General features: G+C 37.2%; 1 protein-coding gene across 1 annotated transcript in view; it reads left to right on the top strand.

Annotated features, from left to right (window-relative positions):
* The window catches only part of LOC126282035 (vascular endothelial growth factor receptor kdr-like), a 234,689-nt gene that overhangs the window by 160,694 nt on the left and 51,617 nt on the right, over positions 1–22,378 (top strand). The window contains exons 6-8 of the mRNA XM_049981447.1: positions 9,602–9,744; positions 9,946–10,132; positions 16,148–16,450. Coding sequence (XP_049837404.1) covers positions 9,602–9,744; positions 9,946–10,132; positions 16,148–16,450 — 633 coding nt within the window. The remainder of the gene's footprint in view (positions 1–9,601; positions 9,745–9,945; positions 10,133–16,147; positions 16,451–22,378) is intronic.

Consider the following 22,378-nt stretch of genomic DNA (forward strand, 5'->3'; position numbering starts at 1 on the left):
TATTTGTAATAAGTGACTCTTTGCCCTACCTTCCTACATATAAAAAATTCTACTCTTTTTTTTTACAGTTTTCATATTTTATGGAGATTACCCAAAATTTTGTTGGCTAGAAACTACCTCTTCTTTCTGCTCCATGTCACTGACCCCTACTATGTTTTTTCTCATGGTCTCCTCCTTGACAGTTGAATAGGGAACAAACCTGAAGTTTCTGCGAATGGAGAGATTATCATGACATTTCATCAGTTACTGATAATGTTTCCACTGGATACAAATTTCCTTCAATGTGATGGTTTCCTTGCCTTCTGCATCTTCATACCATAAACTGTAGTGTACACCTTATACCATAGACTGTTAACACTTTTTCATTTTGCGCCGTTTCACATGCCTAGGGCAAGAATGTATCTTGAAACTCCCATCTTCTCCTCTACCCTCTTTAACAAGGCTGTTGGCAGGTTGAGGATGATTCATTATACCAGAAGTCTTTGTTCACCTTTGCTGATGATTGTTATTGGTGATCGAGACAGTGACAGGGATCAAACTGGAGATGTACCAGAGGTAAAAAATTATTTTTAATGTATCAGCACATCAAAAAGATTGATTTGTATTTTAACTGAATGGAATGATGAGCTGTGAATGGAATGATGAGTTCTGAATGACTTAGTATTTAAATTTGTTGTCCAATAAGTATCCCACTGCTGATTTACACACTTTTTGTTTAACAGATTTGCTTAATTTAAAGCAGTAATTGTCAATTTCACTGCTTTTAATATAAAGAAAACTATAAAACTCATTTTCTAAATTGTACCTGTATTTGCAATTGATATCAGAGAAAATAGTTTACGAAAGAGAATGGCGTGGACACTGTTTGATAAAATCAAAAAATCATTCTGTCATCTTATGAGGATCTTTCAGTAAATATTGCCATAATGTTTTTATAGCTGTTAATACATACAGGAAAAATCCTTTTATACACCTCAAATTTGATGTATATTCTGCATGTTTATGAAGTTTTGAACAATTCCAGCAGATGTTAGAGCCATAGTAAGCCATCAAAAATGGCTCCATGCGAGACACCAGTCGCAAGGAATATGCTGTAATTGAATTCTGGATTGCAGAAAAGGAAACTGTTTTGAATGTCCCTAAAAAGTTGTGTTCAGTGTGCAGTTGACAGGAGTACTGTTGGGAGATGGGTAAAGAGAGGTAAAGTGCCAATATGTGGAGGAAATGAGCTCTACAGTGGGACTCATTTTGACGCACTGTCATAACCACTGCTACCAACATGGTGAATGTCTGGATGCCATTATTCATGGAGACCAGCACGTAAGAACTAGGCAAGTTGGCTATACAACTATTGATGAGCATTGGAAGTGTGTGCTGTGTTGAAGACTCTTTGATATTCAAAAGTGTACTCAGGATTGGTTTCATGAACTCATTACAGACCACAAGATTAAAAGAAAGAGCATTTCATTTAAACTGTTCAAATAGTTTGAAGGCAATGGAAAGCCTTTCCTGTCATGAGTCATTAGAGGTGCGAAAACGTGGGTGCATAACTTTAAGCTGGAAACATGTCCCGTGTTCACCCATCATGAAGGAATTCGAGGCAGCTCCCTCTGCTGGCAAAGTCATTATGACAGTATTTTGGGACAGTATGGTGTCATTCTCATGGATTTGTTGCCAAGAGGGTCACTCATTAGTTATCCAGGGCCCGTGTGAAGACTAAACAAATGTGAGAACTATTTCTGACTTGATTGGTCTGATGAGAATTGAAAAGAAATCTTCCTCCAGCACAACAGTCCACACCCTCATGCAATTCTCAGGTCATGGGAACACATCACCAAATTGGGTTGGAAATCTTTACCTCATCCACCCTATAGCCCAAACCTGGTATCCTTGGACTGCCATCATTTCCAGTCACTTAAGGATTCTCCATATGGAATCAGCATTGAAGAAGAAGAAGAAGATAATGATGATGATGATGATGATGAGCATAGCACATGCAATGAAAACATGGCTACAACCAAGGACAAGAGCTATTCCCAACAGCCTTAGAATGTGATGGAGAATACGTAGGAAATCAATACATGGATAAGTTATGTTGTTAGGTATTGTAATCAAGTTTAATTCTTAATAACAAATATGTCCTGAGAAAAAAAATATTGAACATTATTTATTGAATGACCCTGGCATCATGCAGAATGTGGAATTCAAATGTGTTCTCCCATCCAGACTTACTGTCCCCACCCACTCACCTCAAATGATCATTGGCATTATATAAGAGGTCTGTTCAAAAAATTTCAGAACTTTTCTATGCATACGATTTACCAGCTGCACATGGTCTTCTCCAAAATACTCTCCTCCACAACTGATATGCCACTCCCTGCACCATTTCTACTTCCAGAAGCAACCTCAGTACTTCTCTTGCTGAATCATTTGAAGTGCAATCTGTGAATTTTCTTTTATCTCATCTATCATTGAAAATCTTCATACTTTCAGTGGGGTTTTCAACTTTGTAAGTAAAAGGAAAGTCCACAGGGGTCAGGTCTGGAGAATACGCAGGGTGAGGCAGCACAGTGATTCCTTTTTTTGAGCAATAGCCATGCATGACTCCTGAACCATGAGACAAACTTGTCAGCAACTTGATGGATTCCAAGATGCTGTGTCAAGATTTTATGACATGATCCAACTTAAATACTACATTCTTCTGCACTCTATTGGACAGTCTGTCTTCAATTGGCATGGACAATTTTGTTGGCTTTCCTGACATGAGCATCATCAGCAGAAGTTGAAGGACACCCTGAACAAGGGTCAACTTTAAGTTCCATCTGACCATTTTTAAACCGTGTGAACCATTTGTAACATGAAGTACGGCCCAGAAATTCATCACTGTAGGCTTCCTGCATCATTTGGTGCGTCTCTGTAAAGATTTTTTCAGTTTCTTGCAAAATTTAATGCAGACACATTGCTCCTCTAACTCTGCTGTCTCAAAATACGCATACTGTTTTTCAGATTCATGGCAATGTGTGACCTCATGCATCAGTTAGAATCCAGCTAGAACTTTAGTGTCTCAAATGGGAAATTTTTGGGCGTCCTCCTTACAGCCCTGACTTGGCAACAAGTGATTTTCACTTATTCCAAAAAACTACAGGAATTTTTGGGTAGAAAAACATTTGCAAATGCTGAAGTCCTTAAACGAGCAGTGACATTCTGACTTATAGCTTTGATGGTAGAGAAGTACAACACAGGTCTTGAAAAATTTGTACCATGTTGCTGTAAATGCCTTGACAGTTTTGGCGACTACACTGAAAAATGTAGTAAAGTTTTGTGTTGATGTCTTTCATCTTTATTTAGTTATGCCAAAATATTCTTTAGTTTCTGGGTGATTCTCATACCATTATTTTGTGATATATTGGTATATGATTGACATCTCTATTCACATTTTTTTAGTATACATACCAATATCATCTGTTACACATGTAGATCTTGATTGTTTTTGGAACAAAAGGATATGCTAATTCCTGTTCACTCAAGTCCTACGGGTTTCAGTGAAAGTTACAGAATGCTTGGTATCACTCAACACATCCTTGAACTATCTGTCTGTTCCAATGTGTAATTTAATTTTTGTTCTGTGCTCCTGATGTAAACAGATCATTCCATCATTCCAATATACACTTAGTCTGTATGTGGTTTTTGTACTGTGTCTTTATTTCTTCTTTAAAGGGCCATTTTGCCAGGTGCTTGTCTTCATCACATTTCCAGTATCCTTAGTGGAACATCCATTGCTTCTTAGAAAGTACTGAAAGTACTGTCTCTAGTGTCTGAGGCACCATGACTCCCATGTTCTAGTGCAGTGATTCCTAGCCCTGGATATTTACCCTCTCCCCCCCCCCCCCCCCCTCCCCTTTTCACTATGGTAAAATGGAAGTACTGAGAGGTAAAAACAAAATGTGTCCAATGAAGCTTTAGTGATTACTCTCAATTAATTTTTTAAAAATAATCTCTCTTGTCAAAATGTTGGTAGACTTTTGTATATAACACCTCATAACTCACCAGCAGCCACATGATACAAAATGCTAGATAAAAGCTCCAGCTACATAAGTCCATGTACTGTAATCTGAAGTGGTACAAATCATTGTACCTCCTACATATTTTCAACTGCCATTGGCTTACCATGCATAAGACTGCCTTCACAGTCTGTTCTGATAGTTTGAAATCGCGAAAATAACTTGCTTTGGTCAATTACCATGCACCTTCTTGGGTGCTGTCCAGCCCACTTCCACGTCTTTTCTTATCACACCTGTAATTCATTTATTTGCTTTTTTGTCTCCATTCATTAATTTTGACATGCATTTCACTCCATTCGTCAATAAACCACCCTCAAATTTTGAATGATCTTTGTGTTAAAAGATTATGTCTTACTGTCAAGAGTCAAAACTGTTAATATGAAACATGTGTTAATGTTTAGTTTCATAAATGTGAAAAATTCATTTTGAAAATTTAATTAATGTTCCAAAATCACTCAAGGTCAGCTTTACTCTTCTAGACCTCGCTTTTGCTATCCATTGTATGGTAGTAATCATGTGCCATCATTAATAAATTCTAATAGTAGCTGTTTTTTCAGATTTGACATTTGATGTAAACTAGTTTCAGTGGGTGAAGGAATGTTTTCTGATAGTGAAATTAGAACCCAAGTAAAATTTCTTCACCTCGCAAAGGCAACACTGTAAATAGATTTTCATAAACAGAACTGACATTCTGTTGAACAGTTTGTCACCAATAGCCATTATTATTGGAAGAAACCTTAAGAATACCAGTTCCATTCACCACAGCATACTTGAGTTAAGGTAGACTTCCAGCTGTGGTAGCAATGAGAACAAAAGTAAGGAACTGAATGAGCTTGGTACATAAATTGTGCTGTGCAATTGTGTACACCAAACTACATATAAGAATGATTCTTAGAAATATGCAGAACTGTGGAAAACATAGAAAATGCTTCAGTTTGTCATTGATCATTAAGAAAGTAGTATTATAAATAATTGGTCACATTAATCATGTGACTATTAACTTTTTACAGACTAATTTTTAATTAGGTATGAAACTTTGTTTGGATAACGTTTTGTCTCGTCCAGGGGTAATGGTCTCAGAAAGGCTGGGTACCACGGTTCTAGAGCAAGTGACAAGAGTATTGGTCTTTGTCCCCATATTAGCTGGAAAGAAGATTTGAGCTTATGTAAATATTCATGAATACATATTTGCAATACACAGTATGGCTCAGGTTTACACTTTTCCTCATCACTGGAATGTCAAAAAAGGGTAGATGTTTATCTTTCTCTGTGTACATGATAAACTGAATACTGATGGATTGACTAGTTTGGTGTTTCAGAAATTTATCAAGGCATTCCTTACTATGACTCCAAATGATAAAGATATCTCCATACCTGTATTGCACTGTAGGCTTTCAGCGTGCTGAGTCCAGCACCTACTTTACAAATGGTTTCCACTAGACTAGATGGAATTCACATGGTAACTCTTTCCTGCTGTTTGTAGGAATAACCATTCTGCATGAAGAGATGTGACAGACACATTGAATAGTTTGATTGTATCATCTGGGGAAAGGGAATCATTGTTATCTACTGACTCATTTTGCAGCATTTTTGTAAACAACAAATCATCATCAAAACTGGCCAGAATATTATTTGGTCACAGTTCCTTAATCCTTTCTCTGTGTTCCAGATAGGAGCAATGCCCACTTTTGATATCTCAAGGCTCAGTCTCCCATGGTGTCAGAATTTGGATCTGGTGTTGCTCTTGTGTGTGTGTGTGTGTGTGTGTGTGTGTGTGTGTGTGTGTGTGTGTGTGTGAAATGGTTTGAGCTCAACCCTTTTGCTTCAACCCTTTGTACTACAAACAGACTATTTAAATACTTCAAGCAATTTGACAAATAATTCCAATGGTTCGTCATTTAGTTGTGAGAAGTCATTTGAGACAGTATGTATTTTTGTTTACTGTGACAATAAAAATGACAATTTTTACATTAAACCTGAACTATAATAAAACTGATGGTTTCTAATACAGATACATATTAAAATGATGATCATACTATGATACTGTACATAATCATTTGAAGGTGGATAAAATTGTTACATACAAAGTGTAACTCATACCAGGATAATCCATTAAGTTTTGGATGTGATTTTGTATTTTCCAAGACATTAAGTTGGAAAGCTGTACTGATCTCTGCTTTAGTGCCACTGTTCATATATTGCAGAAATTTCTTTTTCAGTGCTCTCAAAGAGTCACATATGTGGATAAACTGCCCAAAAGCATTACATTATGTAAAAATTATAAAATAATGTGTCTCTGAGCATTGAAATTCAGTGTTAAGAAATAAGGGAAAAGAGTAGTGCAGAACATAGAAAATGCCAGTACACAAACTCTTTCTAAAAGCATTAAAAAGGGCAGTATGTTCCTATTGCTAAATTTACATTTTGTTTCAAAACAGTTGTATGTTGTGTAAGTGTTTCAATTGCAGATGTTTCATTCCAGGGTCAGATACAGGCTCATTATAAAAAAAGTAGTTAGAGGAAACATTTGCTCAAGTACTGCAACATAATGGTAATAATATGCAACAAAAGGTCTTTGTTCTCTCAGTTATGAGTAAGTTTCAACTATATGCATTTGTGTTTTGCTTCCATAGTTGTGACATCTTATCCCACCTTGGCATAAAATATTAGCAATGTTGCCTTTTTTTTAGATGAGCAGTAAAATTATTAAATAATGTACTTATAGGTTTATTAATATTGATTCAAGTTGTTACAACTAATATGTGTTGTTAGTCTTATTTTATTTTTATAGCAAGTGAAAATAAGAAGCTACAACAGTTTCAGACTTGAAGATGCACATTCAGTAACTAACATTTTTACTTGAGGCCAAATCAAAATTTATAACCTGTAGTTTTTTTATAGGCTTGCTTGCTGTAATTATCTCTGTTGCTGTAATTTTATTTCTTGTGTAAAAATATAACAATATTTTAAGAATTGAGCTTATTAGATGTTCAAATATGACATAAAATAAACATGTTTATTTTGATTGATGGAATTCATAGAACAAAGAGTCTGTTTCTTATGTTTGAAAATTCTTCACTTGCAAAACATTCTATTCAAGTAATATTCACTTAAATGTTTTTGATGTTTGTATTACAGTGTATAATTCACAAAAAAGTTAATAGAGGACACCTAACATCAAAACTTTGGATCCTAAGGGGACATCTGTCCTCATTATGCTCCCTTACTTGCCAGGAATTGCTGTTACTAAACTCCATAAATAAATCCACTGAAATTGACACTACCTTCTTCCCAGATATTTCATAATGATCACAATTTTTCTATGTCTGTTTCGGCATCAATTGAAATTATGACACAGTACCACATACATCTCATTCAATAAAATTTTTGGCATGTCTCTGGACATGCCTTTCCATATGAGAGCTACACCTATGCTGTTCAGAAATCCTCTTACTATGTGATTCTTTGCTGACATTTAACCACCTTTACAGATAAATATCAAAATAATGCATCCTCCTGTGTTCTAGAATGCATTATCATTTTGTGACTGTAATGCTGAAAATTATTACTTTGAATCTTTTTCCAGAGTTATAATGAAGGCAGTTAGTCAGCAGCATATTACGCAATAAATTATTTTCTCTGCATTTGACAAGTAATAGAGGTAATAAAATACTAGTGATCATAAAGTGGTAACGATAACAAAGGAATATAGTAAAACTCTTTGTGTCACTCACATATGGTATTAGAGGACAAGATTAGATTAATTACAGCATGCACAGAGGCCTTTAAACAATCATTCTTCCCATACTCAATCTGTGTATGGAATGGGAAGAAATCCTAATAACTGGCACAATGGGACCTACCCTGTGCCATATATTTCAGAGTGTTTTGAAGAGCATTGATGTAGATGTAGTCCATGCAGAACTGTGTGGTAGGACTCGGCCCTATCAAAATAAAAGTTTTACCTCATACTCAGATGCAAGAACAACAATTAAATAATCATTTTCTTCCTTGATGAAGGTGATGCTGATCAGTGGACAATATGCAGTAAATACCGCAGTGGAAACAAAGGACACATCCTATGGTAACCTTTAATGAGCTGCATGGAAGAGACATTCATTAAGACCTGGAATCCTGATCTCCTAGCTTGGTTCATTCTTATCTGTACATCTCTTTCATCTTACCTACAGAGAACAAAAACTTCTCCAGTTACAATAACAGCTAAACTCCTTTTCCCAACTCATTCCTCTTTATTTTTTATCAAACTTAGCCATGTGACTAGATATAATGTAAACTTAGAATTTGTTTGGTTTATGTATGGTTATCTGTGTGCTTTTACATGTATCTGTATGATTTGCTTTTATGTACTTAATTATCTGCATGAGTTGTATACAGACACTATTATTAGTTTTTGTGTTAAGATATGACAAGTCCTATATCATTGTACATGATAAAATGGATATCAATAAATAAATAACCCAAAGCCACCTTCTTTGATGTTTGAGGCCCACATCCAAACTTTGGTTCCTAAAAAAACTAATGAATAAGCAATGATATGATTTAGACTGCTTCCACCCCTAACAGTGTAGGCATCTATGGTAAACCTGATCCATCACTGAATCCCTCAATACCTACACAAACAACCTGTGCTATGCTCCCTCTCCTGCAGCTAATGCACCGATCCTGTCCACTAGTAAATACCCATACCATTTGCTTACTTCTTCACAAACACAAATCCCTCTTCCAAAAAACTCTCAGATGAACACCCCCACCCCTCCTCCCCATATTACCAGGTCTCAAATGCCTCAATACATTACTCCACCAAGCTATGACTTTAACAAGTCAAGCCCTGAAATGAGGTCATCTCTTTCTGATATCCTTCCGACATCATCCACTGTCATTCATGTAACCTCATTAACATACTAATCAAACTATATGATATTTCCAGACCAGTATCCTTACTCGTGGTTTCTGCTCTTGCAGCCATTGCCACTGTTAAACGTGTCTTGTGCACCCACCAACAGCCACTTGCAATGTAAAAGACAGAATAAAACATTAAACCATACATGTTGTTCATAGCATTTTATATAGGAATGTCTGTTACCAAACTGGCTGAGCCTACCAAGAGATATTGAAGCAGTGCCCATTTTAATGATACCTGTTTCCCAGTTGCTGAATATTCTCCACTGGATAAAGTAACGGGCGTGAGTGTTTGACTACACTGCATGACTTACTTAAGTCCCAGCACTCGATACTAATTCCTCTAAATCTGGAGAATGGAACTTTTTTCCCACATATCCATGCATGTTGACACCTTCCAAGATTTAACCATTGTTAAAATACTGCCTCCACCCTCTCACTTTTATTTATTATTATTTTTATTTTTCTCAATTTTATTAATTTAATCATGTGTTATCATTATTGGTGTTTACTTTTTTATATTTCTTGCAGAAATATTTTGACCATTTCTTTTTTTAAATTTTCTCATAATAATGTAGTGATGCATGCATGTGCCAATCTATTGTCTGTTATTTGTATAGAACATGCAGATACTGTAGCAAGACCAGCCATTGATGAGACCCATTTGCAACATGTGAAAGTTGGTGAGAATGTGACTATAGAGTGTAGAATTACTGTGCCAACTTCAACAAGGTGTGATTTGGAATGGATAGTTCCAAATGAGGTGAGAAGTGTTTAAAATCTTTTCTAATTACTATATTGTATCTTTAATTGATGGAGAGGGACTTGGAAACATACAAATAATGTAATGATGCAATAATTTTTTATGAATTTAAATAATGTATAATGAAGGTGTTCTGATATGATACAGCATTTTGAAATTGTGTACCCATATTTGATTTTTGACTCTTCTGTTTGCTAACAGAGTGAACATATCACAGTAGAAGAAATAGAGATAGAGCCTCCAATGAGCCCTGGGCACCATTTCACAACAACAACAAGAAAATTAAAAATATTTAATGCAAAATTGGAAGACACAGGGAACTACACTTGTAAAGTGGAAGATCTTGCAAAAAATACCAACAGTGAAACAGTATATTTGAAAATTTTTAGTAAGTAAATTATACTAATATATTTCATCTACTTTCTTAAAACATTATTGGCATCAGATTGATTGAAAATTATTGTAGCTTAAATTTTGAACTGGTGTTTATGTTTTAGATACATTTACATAGCAAACACTAAACTAGTGGAGGGTAAAGTTAGCTCTATTCCACAGTGTTTTTTTGATAGGGGAGAGAGCAGGATTCTATGAAGAATTTAAGCAAAAACCTCCATCTCTATTCACATGGTTACTTGCTAATTTAATTTCAACTACTTCCATAACAACACTACCCCAATAGCTGGAAGTGCTTGCCAGAATTTCAGTGTTACATGCAATAGAATGACAGGTGCGAAGAAAATGTCCTGCAATAATATATCTGCTTGTCTGTTGTAAGTTTGTGTGACACTTAGGCTCAGGGTACTGGTCCTCTATGGTCCCTATAGTCTGACCAATAAATGATGTTCCACATCTGCAAGGAATGCATTACATGCATCCTTATGCAGACAAACATCATCCTTAACTAAATGTAAAAATCCCTAATTTTAGGTGTAGGTGAGGAAACCCATCATACATCATACTTCTGCAAAAGATGACAAATGTTGTTGAAATGTTCCCTGTGTAAGGCAGAAAGGCTGTAGACTTTGGTATCAACTTGGTATTATCATCACTCACCCGGTTTGTGTAGGTTGATAGCACACCACGCATCTGATTTGTCATTCACTATATCCATTCTGACAAAAGGTGACCTTTAGATTGGCTAACACAGCTGAGACACTCTCATAGTCTGAAACAATATAAGCTCTATGAATGAAGGTGCAAAGTACCTCTTCACAGTGAGCCGGATGGTGAAAACTATCAGCTTGTAGGTATAAGTCAGTGTGCACAGGCATCCTATACACAGCATCCTTCACAAAACATAGCATCAACTTTCCTCCTGACCAACACATAAAGAAAGTGTAATGGACAAAACCATAGCAGAACTTGAACCAGAAGACAGAGCCCAGAATTGCAGCAAGCACCGAAATCAGAGCAAAAGCCATGAACATCACCCACAGCTGGCCATCGCCCATACTTGATCAGCACACCTCAGCAGCAGCAAGATTTCATGGTATTGTTCGTGTTATGTAAGAAGATGGCCCAATTTTCAGTCATTCTATGCATTCCTTTCCACTAGCCACTGGCGGCCAATAATATTCATTCTCTTTCCGAACATGTAGGAGAGTGTTACAGCTGGAGAGTGAGAATCTCGCCTGTACATGCTGCGCTGTTGCTGCACTTCGCGTCAACCAAATTATTCAGTCAACTATCAATTTTTTTGTTTCATTGTTTTCTCTTGCAACAGTATAGCTGTGAATGTGTATCTTGTAAATGTTTAAGGGCAATTAAAAAAAAGACAGGTGACTACAAAAAACATGTGCTTCACAAGCAGTCGAGGTGGATTATTTACCTCATTTCTAACTTTTTCAAATGTGAATTTAAAAGAAGATCTCCTACTGTTGACATTGGAAAACACAAGAATGGCCTCCAGAACCATGTAGTGTCAGCAAGAGAACTGTACAGCGAATTGTAAAGGAAAATGTCAGAGCTGTAAGAACCGTAGAAACAGTTGGTTTCATGTCGCATCAAAATAGCAAGGAACCTGTAACACAAACTGATAGTTTTAACAATGATGTTTTAAAGTGCTCCATGTGAATGATGAATGCCTGACATAACAAAAACATGTGACAGTTATGCAGACTTCAATGGTAAGTGCTTTGTCAAGATAAAGAATTTTAAAAGACGTTGGTTCCAGATATGTTAAGAAGAGAGTTTTTAGTTCAAAGAAGTAACCTAGGTGCAGCAAGAACTACATCCCATATAAAGATTCATGATACAAAAGGAGGAGGTAGTTCAACAGTGTATGACCTTGAGGAAACATGGGTCAATTAGAATCATTCCAAGATGATCTCGTGGAAAATGAGTGATGGAGTGATGGTACTGGCAGTTTTAAATTTCTCATAGGGTTGGGTTCTTGGATAATTATCCTGCATGCTGACTCTTCTTCTGATTTCATTTCAGAGAGAAAACTTGTATCTCTGTGCAAGAAAAACCACAGTGATAACCATTCGGCAATGAAAGCCGTCAGTTTCATGATGTGATTCACAATTCTTGTCATACCTCACTTCGAAATCGGTCATTGTCAGTTATAATTAAACTGCTATAGAGCAAACATCAAGTACAAACATCAGAAAAGTGGATATTTTTCCCTGGCTTGAAAATAAAAATATTAAGCACTGTATAAACCAGACTCATGCCAAACTCCTGCAGCTTGTTAATTTATACTGTACAAGTCGCATGACACAATGAACAAACTTGACTTCCTTGCATGTGAATGGGATCACACCATTTTGCATTTACCCATGTGTCACTGTCATAATAGCCCCATGGAATCAATTTGGGCAATGAGTTTTAAGTCTATGTTGGAGAAAAAAACAAAACACTCAAGATAACATACAGAGAACTGCTTGTGCATGAGGCAATAGGCAATGACACAACAGATAACATCCCACCTGTAGCATGGGCACAGTCTGTGTGGCATGCTGAAAAGCTTCAGAAGGAAGAATTTGACAGGGAAATCATGATGGTTATAAGCCTTGAAACTATCATCGTAAATTTAAAATCAGATTGTTTGAAAACAGACTCAAATAGAAATGATGATGGTATTATGATGTAGACTTTGGAACAGAGTAATAATATTTTTTAGTTTTAAAGACTTGTGGTATAAAAAATGTGTTTGTCAACATATCAGTTGCATGCATAAATGAGAACTTCCTAGCCTTTTTATTAGGACTTCGTATCCTTTTAATTATGCAGACTATAATGTTCAGCTCATATTGCCCAAGGAGAAGTTAAGCTTCTCTCACCATGTTGTAAACCTCTGTCATTTTCAATGCATGAACTGGATAAGGACCTAAAATGAAAATAACTGTTACTTGTTGAGATATCGGTGCTTTTCAATGTTGTTGGTCAGATTCCCTGGAGTTATTCACAGATGATGGTTAATTGTTTGATTGTTCAGTGGATTGTAAATGTGGTCTCTCACTGTAATATCGAACATGTTTGTTTACACCGTAATGCCCATTAACAACAATAAATATGACACCTTACTGACTATTTTTATAGAGTCTTCTACATTAGTCTTTTCTACCACTAATTCTTTTTTGCATGCAGTGATTACACTTGAATATTATCAAACACACACACACACCTTACACATTTTTAAAAATTCTATTGAGCAGAATCAGTTGTCAAGCAAATATAATGATTTCAGTTTGTGCTTGAAGTTAATTTTCTTATTATTAAATTTTTACTTATAATGCTGTTCAAATCACACTAAATGGTAATTATTGCAAGCAGTTTCAATGTTGTTTTGAGAAAAATTGTACTTCACGTCCTCACAAAGCTGTGTCAGCAGTTCTCGCCTCCCGACATCATGCAGAGTAAATCTGTGGAGCAGTTGACGTGAGTTAATGACATGAATTAACATTTCTCTCATGACAATTGATCGAAATCAGTTTTAATATCTACTATTCCCCTCTTAGACTTGAATGTATAATACAATGTACCGTAGGCAAATGAGCCTGACCTCTGTCTGCAGCAATGCAGTTCAGCAATGTGGACTTTGTGTGGCCACTCTCTGATACCACACATGCACAGTTCCAGTTCTCATACCCCCCCCCCCCCCCCCCCCTCCGCCTCCTTGCCCCCCCACCCCGCACCCCCCCCCCCAAACTTCCTTTCCGCTCCGTCTCTATGCATGGAAGTGACATTCTAGGTGATGCGGGCTTCAGTGGCCTATGGTAGTTTTACAACTCTGATACTGATTCATTTAACCAAGCAGAAGTTGTTAACTACCTCTCAAATTGGCTTTTGTAAAGGATTCTTCGCAGGGACAGCAATAGAAAACATCAAAACTGAGGTACTGGGAGAGCTGAACAAGAAGTTTGTCCTGCTTTAGTGATCTTGCAAAACTTTTTATTGGGCAGATCACAAATTCTACTTTACAGACTAATATATTATGGAATGAATGTACCTTACCTTCTTAACAACTCATTAGCAGACTGTGTGATATGCATCACAGTCAGCTCAATCAGGGAATATAACAGTTAGGGTCCCACAAGAATCTATGCTGGGGCCAGAATGACATGCAAGGGTGGTTCCATAACTGTAATGTTTGCTGATGACACAAAGATGCTAATCAAAGAGGAGATAAAGCTCAGATGGCTGAACAGGCCTATAAATTGTTCACAGCTAACACTTAGTCATAACCCTTTTGCTGCTAGATGTGTTTTCTGCATTCTGTGCTGTGTGTGGCTTTGTTGTTGCTGTTCTGCTTGCCATATGCTTCTACGTGTGCTGGCAGATGGCATTCCAGCTGCTATGAAATAATTATAATACAATTTTAAGAAAACATTTTATAGTCAGATATCTTTGCTCGATAAAGGGCTGAGTTTCTTTTCATTATTTGTCATAGTTACTGTGCTGCAACAAATTAAGTAAATCATTGCATAAACTTTTAGAGTTTGTAGTTGTAAAAACACATTGCATACTGTTAATTTCAGCTCCTACATTGATGTAGATGAAATGTAGATAAGGTATCAAAATTTCTCTTAAAATTGAGAGAAAAACAGTATCTTATTTTGTTTTTGAGTTACTATTCTTTATATCTGCCAGACAGTTGTGTACAACATGTACAAATCCATCCCTTTGCACGGGGAATCATGGTTGTAACAATTATCACAATTAATAAACAGTGAAAGGTATTAAATGAAGTTGTTTTGCAAATGATAGCACACAGAGGCACATATGTTGTTTGGTAAGTAGTTGAAACTATTTTTATTCACCAACATATTTGATGTGACTCATTAAAAACACTGAGAGACGTTGGAACACATCAATAGCACCGAAAATGAATCCCAGGGCCCACATTTAAACATGTTGTTAGCACTTGGCGAACAGTAGAGGATGAAAAATTAACTTGTCTACAGCAGTCAAACGTTTATTCTCACAAAGACTCCTGCTATGAAGTTTCATATATGCAAATAATGACCTGTTCAGGACCAGCAATATACCAATGTCATATGCTAAGTGAAACATACAGATAAACTAATGAAGAAGCTCATTTCATTGTGCATTGCCCTCAACATTATTCCTCACTGTGTTAACTGAAAGGAAAAAAGTGCTATCCTTTCTTTTCTGTTTTTTCCCCACTCCATGTTGTCTTAAAAGATTATTTTGTTGGATAATTACCTAAAGCAAATAAAAGGACTATTTAGCAAAAGTGAGTGGTAAAAATATTGTGTAAAATGGATAACTATTATGCCTTTCAGAAACATTTTTAAGAATGCTGGGGTCCTTCCTTAGTCATTTCCCGATGCACTGACACTTTAATGTGTGTTGTTGCTGACAGTAAAAATAATTTTCAACCAAGTTACGACTTGCACAGTCACAATATAAGACACACAAATAAGTTTCATATAGACTTTCTCTCCTTGTTTGGACTAGAGCTATGTAATCTAGTGGGAAGATTTTCAAATATCTGGATTAGTTTATTGGATATTTCTGTTAGCTAAATGGTAAGTAGCAGTGTCCATTGTAAAGCTGCATGACAAATATTAATGTACTGTATATAGGACTCTGTATTTATTGATGTAGGTAAATATGTTCTTTGGAAACTGCCATTCTCATAAAATAAAGCATAAGTGAATAATTGGAAGTAGTTGAAATGTATTTTTCTACTTCTTTGTCTTCATTGTTTGTCTTCATTATTTGTCTCCATTAAACTCAACATGCTTGTTCCCTTTCCCTTCCTCATTGACTTGTTCTCATCATTAGACTAGCTTAAGGTGCTTGTCCCACATCACAATTTACAACTGGCAATACACTCTGATTATGGATAAAAATGATTTGCATGTTTCATTGTAAATAGTCTATTTCTATGGATATTTTGATACAGTTTTGCTTAAACATGTCTATTTTTCAGATAGGAATGAGGCTTACATAAACTTGTCAGTAAATGGGAACAAAACTGATATGGAAGTTGTTGAAGGACAGAACTTGAAATGGGTCATCAGTGTTGAAGCACATCCGCAACCTGAGTTTTCATGGTACAAGAATGATGGTATAATCAACAATTCATCCAGAATGATTGTTTCAACCAAATATAATGGGAAACAGTCTATACTGGAAATAAAACAGGTTACTATTGAAGATAGAGGTACTTACAAAATGCGTGCAACAAATGAAAATTTCACCAAAGAACTGACACTGAAACTTATTGTGCTTGGTAAGTACAGAAAAAGCTATATATGAAATTGTTAAGCAGAATAACTTCATTTGTAAGTGTTTGATTGAGGAGTGATTCATTAATTTATGTATATTTGGATAGAAATATCTTATGACATTGCTAGCAATATTAAAGTATCAGTTTTGTTATAAAAAATTATTTGTAACTTAGAGTTCTGTTTCTTAATTAGACACCATGATCCGATTCCTCTAAAAAACGTGGTTGTCTCGTGATTGTCTGAGGTAGAGGTAGAAAAAACATTTGTTTACTTTTTGGAACTTATTCAGATTTATAACTTTATTTGACTAACATTGTACACAGGAGTGCCCACATTTTTTATGCTTGTTGGCACTGTTCAGTGTGGGCACTGTTTGTAGTGCTATAGATATCAAAACAGTACTCCACTTCCCATCTTCATATTCTTAAGAATGACAGATGTTATGGCCTCTTCAATGGCATAGATCTGTTGTTTCAAATCTCCTAGATTTTGAACCTTCCCCCCATGAACCACGAACCATGGACCTTGCCGTTGGTGGGGAGGCTTGCACGCCTCATCAATACAGATGGTGGGCATACCATAGGTGCAACCGCAACTGAGGGTATCTCTTGAGAGGCCAGACAAACATGTGGTTCCTGAAGAGGGGCAGCAGCCTTTTCAGTAGTTGCAGGGGCAACAGTCTGGATGATTGACTAATCTGGCCTTGTAACACTAACCAAAATGGCCTTGCTGTGCTGGTACTGCGAACAGCTGAAAGCAAGGGGAAACTACAGCCTTAATTTTTTCCAAGGGCATGCAGCTTTACTGTATGGTTAAATGATGATTGCGTCATCTTGGGTAAAATGATGGTGTCCTCTTCTGTAAAATACATGGTGCTACAGAAGAATGCTACGATTAGATGGGTAGATCACATAACTAATGAGGAGGTACTGAATAGGATTGGGGAGAAGAGGAATTTGTGGCACAACTTGACAAGAAGAAGGGACAGGTTGGTAGGACATGTTCTGAGGCATCAAGGGATCACAAATTTAGCATTGGAGGGCAGTGTGGAGGGTAAAAATCATAGAGGGAAACTAAGAGATGAATACACTAAGCAGATTAAGAAGGATGTAGGTTGCAGTAAGTACTGGGAAATGAAGAAGCTTGCACAGGATAGGTTAGCATAGAGAGCTCCATCAAACCAGTCTCAGGACTGAAGACCACAACAACAACAGATTTTGAACTTTTGTTCCGTAAACAATGTCCTTGATGAACCTCCATGCACTGATGCACTGAAATCCATCGGAGTCAGATCACCAGGAGACTGAGGGGCCCAGTGATGGGGATCCTTGTGATCCAACACTGAGGAAACATCTCATTGAGGAATATGGTATCATATCCATAATAGTTGGATTGGGGGAGGGGGGAAAACCCCATCATGCTGAAAATTTGTCGAGAAACGTCTGTGGAACTACATAGTTTGCCAAGTCCATAGCTCAAATACATCTCTCTACAAAATAAAACACATTGGTTAGGCTGAAACTGAGAAATTATTTATTCGTGGTGGTGGTGGTGTTGGTGTTGGTAGTGGAAGTGGTGATTTTATGGAAGATGGTGTTCTAAGATCAGTTTAGTTAGTTAATTTATTTTACCAACAGTTGGAAGATTGACTGTAACTGTGGCTGTGTGAGAAGATGAGTTACTGTGGAACAATTGGCCAGCCCCTATGTTGCTGAAATATTTACATTCTGTTATTTCAAAGATCGTATCATATCATATGGTTGCAGCACACTTAGGAGTAATCCCCCTCATAAGTACAGAGAGATTGTAATTATAGCTTTGGTACTTGCGTCAATGTAGACAAAAATCTATTTATCATATAGGTACCCAACTTTATAGGAATGACGTGCACTGCAGGGTGTGTGTTATTAACAGTGTTTTTGTCATGACTTGCCATTAGGCGCTGGTACTGATAAGGCAATGTAGGACTGAAACACAAGCATCAGTGTGCATTACAGCTGCATATAGTCAGCATGTGTCAGGACAAGGTGCATAGGGCTTTGCTTGTAAAGTTGGATTACAGATATAAATTAATAGTAGTACTAACACAAGAAACTTGTATGTACAGAACCTACAAAAATCTCTTCACAGTGTCCTACACTGCTTGAGAAAAAACTGATCATTATTCATCCTCTGTGGCAGCCTCAGTGTTCTTCCAGGAAAGGAAAATTCCCCCACCATGAGTTGTGCTTGCTTTTTCAGTTTATAGATACACTATATCTCCCAGAAATTACTGTACAGTTCTCAAATGTAAGTAGACAAAATAACTTCACTGAGCTGATGTTTATGTAGTGGAGCTATTTTCAGTTTATTAACTGGATCCCAGACCCTGGAAGAAGTGCTGAAATCCACAAGAAGGATGGTTGTGCCCCAGCAGTAAAGGTGCCGTGCAAGGTTGGGACAGGTGCTGAGGGAGGAGGCAGAGGCAGGAGCAGTGGATCTGTGGCCCCCTCTGTGGTGTGGGGATGCTGGTCATGTTGGTGCACCACCAGCACATCACTGGTGTGCACCATACAGAGACAGCTGCCTAGGCAGTTGTGAATCTGGGCCAGAATCCATTCACTTGGTGGCTGAACCTCCAAGCTCAGACCTTGGAGCCAGGAGGAAAACATGATGAGGACCACAATGGCATGTGTTGGTGGGGCAGGAGTATGTGTGGCTGACAACAATGAAGCATCCAGGTTGGACTCCAGTATCCCACTGTACGAACTCTAGTAGTATGTCAAGGGGTCATCCATGGAGGAGATCACAACATACTTCCTTATTTGAACAGTGAACATGCAGACAGGACATTCCGCCTTACCATTAAATTGGAGTGAAAAGAAGGAGCAGTCACATGCCAAATGCCTTAACAGGCACAGAAATTGCAGAAGGCCTGAGATACAAACTGTGGACAGTTCTGCCACAGTGGTGCAAGGCAATCCTTCAATAGAAAAATTTTGCAGAGGCCCTGAATCATAGCTGTGGCTCACACTGAAGGACAGGGGATAATGTATAATGTAGAACAAAGTGGCAATTATATCCAAACGTTAGAAACTGTCACAATCTAAATGCAGCAGCCCATTACAAACAGTATTGTAAGGTGCTTAAAAAAGTTATTAGGAAGGCAAAAAGTATGTGGTATGCAGATAGAATAGCTAAGTCTCAGGATAAAATTGAAACCATATGGTCAGTCGTAAAGGAAGTGGCTGGTCTGCAGAGACAGGTCGAGGATATAGAATCAATGCGTAGTGGGAATGTCTGTGTTACTGATAAGTCGCACATATGACAGTATTTAATAATCGCTTTCTGAATATAGCAGATGAACTAAATAGAAACCTAGTCCCAACAGGGAATCATATAGCACTCGCAGGAAGAAGTGTTCAGAGACTGTTACCTGAAATACTCCTCCATGATACTGACAAGAGGGAGATTGAGTTAATAATTAAATCACTAAAGGCAAAGAACTCTCATGGATATGATGGGGTATCTAGCAGAATACTGAAGTACTGTTCTATGTATATTAGCCCAGTACTTAGCCATATCTGTAACTTTTCCTTTATGAGTGGTCGGTTTCCTGACCAATTAAAGTACTCAGTAGTGAAGCCACTTTATAAAAAGGGAGACAGGGATAATGTTGACAATTATAGACCTATTTCTATGCCATCGGTGTTTGCTAAAGTTATCGAGAGGGTTGTATATACAAGGTTACTGGAGCATTTAAATTCACATAATTTGCTGTCAAATGTACAGTCTGGTTTTAGAAATGGCTTAACAACTGAAAAGGCTATATTCTGTTTTTTTCTGTGAGGTTTTGGGCTGATTAAATAAAAGGTTGCGAATGTTAGGTGTTTTCTTTGATTTAACGAAGGCTTTTGACTGTGTTGACCACAAAATATTACTGCAGAAGTTGGACGATTATGGAATAAGGGGAGTAGCTTACAATTGGTTCACCTCTTACTTTAAGAACAGAAAGCAGAAGGTAATTCTCTGTAATATTGAGAGTGATAGTGATTTTCAGTCCCAATGGGGCACTGTCAGGTGGGGCGTTCCCCAAGGGTCGGTACTGGGGCCACTGCTGTTTCTTATTTATATAAATGATATGCCTTCTAGTATTACAGGTGATTCAAAAATATTTCTGTTTGCTGATGACACAAGCTTGGTAGTGAAGGATCTTGTGTGAAACATTATCAAATAATGTAGTTGATGAAATAAGTTCGTGGCTTGTGGAAAATAATTTGATGCTAAATCACAGTAAGACTCAGTTTTTACAGTTTCTAACTCACAATTAAACAAGAACCGATATTTTGGTCAAACAGAAGAGCATATTATAAGCGAGACAGAACAGTTCAAGTTCCTAGGTGTTCGGATAGATAGTAAGCTGTTGTGGAAAGCCCATGTTCAGAATCTTGTTCAGAAACTAAATGCTGCTTTATTTACCATTAGAACAGTATCTGAAATAAGTGGCATTTCAACACAAAAAGTAGTCTACTTCTCATATTTTCATACACTTATGTCATATGGTATTATTTTTTGGAGTAATACTTCTGATTCAAAAAGGGTAGTTTTGGCTCAAAAACGGGCTGTTTGAGCTATGTGTGGTGTAAGTTCAAAAACCTCTTGTCAACCCCTATTCAATAGTCTGGGAATTTTGACATTGCCCTCAAAGTATATATTTTCTTCAATGTCATTTGTTGTTAGCAATATTAGCTTATTCCCAAGAGTTAGCAGCTTTCATCAGCTTTCACTCAGTTAATACTAGGCAGAAATCAAATCTACATGTGGAATGCACTTCCTTGACTCTTGTGCAGAAGGGAGTGCAGTATTCTGCTGCATCCATTTTCAATAAGCTACCACAAGAACTCAAAAATCTTAGCAGTAGCCCAAACTCTTTTAAGTCTAAACTGAAGAGCTTCCTCATGGCTCACTCCTTCTATTCTGTCGAGGAGCTCCTGGAAGAGCTAAAAAATTAAGCAAATACCAGTGTTACATTGTTGGTTTTCTTTATTTGAACTTACGACTAGTCACCTGAATATGTTTCTTATATTTCATTTTATCTGTTTCTACAATCGTGTTATAATTTCATGTATTGACTCATTCCATGACCATGGAGGCTTCTCCTTAATGTGGTCCCACGGAACAATAAATAAATAAATAAATAATGTAGAAAAGTATCAATGTCCAACAACGCTGCTAAGCGGGCCATGGATAGAGTGCCGTCTGTGGCATCACCTGTTAGATAGGACACTGAGAGCAGGCCACAGCAAGATATACAGTGACGCCATCGATGCCGGGCCAATACACATGCCAAAGAGCCAATAATTTGGTACCCAAAACTTTCTCAATGTCCTTGATGTAGGTGCTGAAGAACATCCCATTGTACAGTGGCTAGGATCACAACCCTAGGTGACAGCCTGTCCGTACCTAAGAGAACATCACCATCAAATATCGAAAGGCGAAATAGTTGGGCATGTGATTAGAAGCCCTGTCTGGAGGCTTGTCCAGCCAACCATACCAAATGAGGTGTACCACATGATGCAAAACAGGGTAGACAGTGACAGCAGCTGCAATTAGGGAGACCATAACAGGAAATGCTTTCACTGTACAAGGTGCCTCAACATCCAAGTGAAAACAAAGTAGTTTTTCTTGATTGAAAGTAGGATATTGCCCCGTTGGAATCTGGGACAGTACATCAGCATTGACATGCTGTGTGATAGGGCAGAAATGTATTTTATAGTTGTAGTGAGACAGAAACAAGGCCCAAAATTGACAGCAATGTGCTGCTTTCTTGGGCAATGAAGTAGAAGGATTAAACAATGAAACCAAAGGCTTTGGGTCAGTAATGAGGTTGAACTTACACCCATTCAAGAACATACAAAACTTTTTGAGGGTTTAGATGATAGCAAGCACTT

The sequence above is a fragment of the Schistocerca gregaria genome, chromosome 7 (assembly GCF_023897955.1).
Source record: "Schistocerca gregaria isolate iqSchGreg1 chromosome 7, iqSchGreg1.2, whole genome shotgun sequence".
Lineage (NCBI taxonomy): Eukaryota > Metazoa > Arthropoda > Insecta > Orthoptera > Acrididae > Schistocerca > Schistocerca gregaria.